The sequence below is a fragment of the Fopius arisanus genome, unplaced genomic scaffold (assembly GCF_000806365.1).
Source record: "Fopius arisanus strain USDA-PBARC FA_bdor unplaced genomic scaffold, ASM80636v1 scaffold00046, whole genome shotgun sequence".
In the NCBI taxonomy this organism is placed as follows: Eukaryota; Metazoa; Arthropoda; class Insecta; order Hymenoptera; family Braconidae; genus Fopius; species Fopius arisanus.
In genome coordinates this window covers 600,659-601,911 of record NW_011887785.1, presented here as the reverse complement: position 1 = coordinate 601,911, position 1,253 = coordinate 600,659, and the positions used below count along the sequence as shown (strand labels likewise).

The window sequence follows — 1,253 nt, the reverse complement described above, 5'->3', positions numbered from 1 at the left end:
TCCACAAAAAAATTAATGCATGAAAATATTAAATTCCTGGAATTCCCCAATATGAAAATAAATATTTTCCGATGGAGAATAATAATAATAAATAAAATAATAACTCACGCAGTAATGTGCGATCTCCACAAGGTACATTAGCAGGAATATCGCAGAGTTCCTTTTTAGGATTATCATCCCTGAAGACAAGTCCATCCTTGCAGAGTTTTTCTTCAGGTTTGCTATTGGTGCAGATGTAGTACAGATCGCACTGCTCCGGATCCCCGAAGAAGCCTTTGGGTTCAGGGCATTGGAATTGCCCCCAGGCTGTCTTCACCAGCATCAGGATAACGATGTGCCACACTGGTGATGGCATTGTGATGTCTCGCAATTAAATTTATCGTACACCCCGATAATCGAGTGGAGTTGAATGTTGTGTTGGATCTGGTGGAATCGTACTGATTCCGTTTCACTCGACTGGGCCTCTACACCACCTTCAACAAACCCCCACACCTTTCGCCGAAACACTCTCACAAACGGTCCACCATTTTCCAGGGATCTCAACACTATTGCCACGTATGCACTTTCCATTATGGATTTGTCAACCCCATTGTTCATTGATTTTTTTCAAAATATTACTTTCTCCAGAAAATTATTATGAATTTGCAAATGCAAGTAACAAAAAAAATCATTTCTATTCACTAACCAAAAGACTTCATTGTTTATTTATTTCATTCATTTTTTTTCTATTTGTAAAATAAATTGTGGGATTATCGGATTTTACGGAGAAATTCGAGTTCCAATGAGAATTTTTTGGAGTTCCACTGAGAATTCGATTTCGCCGGATGGAACTTCTCGTTTTAATTGCACCCCGGAATTCCTGGAGTTCCAGGGAATATTCCCCTTGGATTTTTCAGAGTTCCACCGGAACTCCGGACATAAAAAAAATTACGGAGTAGTTCCCCGGAATTTTCACTGGAAATCCGTAAAAATTGGACAGAATTCCCGTCGCGCGGAAATATAAAAAGGGAATGTTGCAAATTTATCCCGCATTTCAATAATTTTTAATGCAAATAATTGAATAATTTAAAGAATGGGGAGGGGGAGACCCTGCGGTCAGACCGGTGGTATTTACTCGAGACGATGAGTGATATTTACCGGTGGAATATTTCGAGGGAAAAGTGACATAACTGCACTTTGACATTTGACGAATAAATTTCCTGGCTGAATAAATTACTCACGTTCTCGTGACATTGTCGATTGAACAGTTGATA

General features: G+C 39.1%; 1 protein-coding gene across 1 annotated transcript in view; it reads right to left on the bottom strand.

The window, feature by feature from the left end:
- The window catches only part of LOC105267467 (uncharacterized), a 1,987-nt gene extending 1,468 nt beyond the window's left edge, over nt 1-519 (bottom strand). Inside the window, exon 1 of the mRNA XM_011306347.1 lies at nt 43-519. Coding sequence (XP_011304649.1) covers nt 43-355 — 313 coding nt within the window. The 5' untranslated portion in view covers nt 356-519. The remainder of the gene's footprint in view (nt 1-42) is intronic.
- Between the last annotated feature and the right edge of the window lie 734 nt (nt 520-1,253).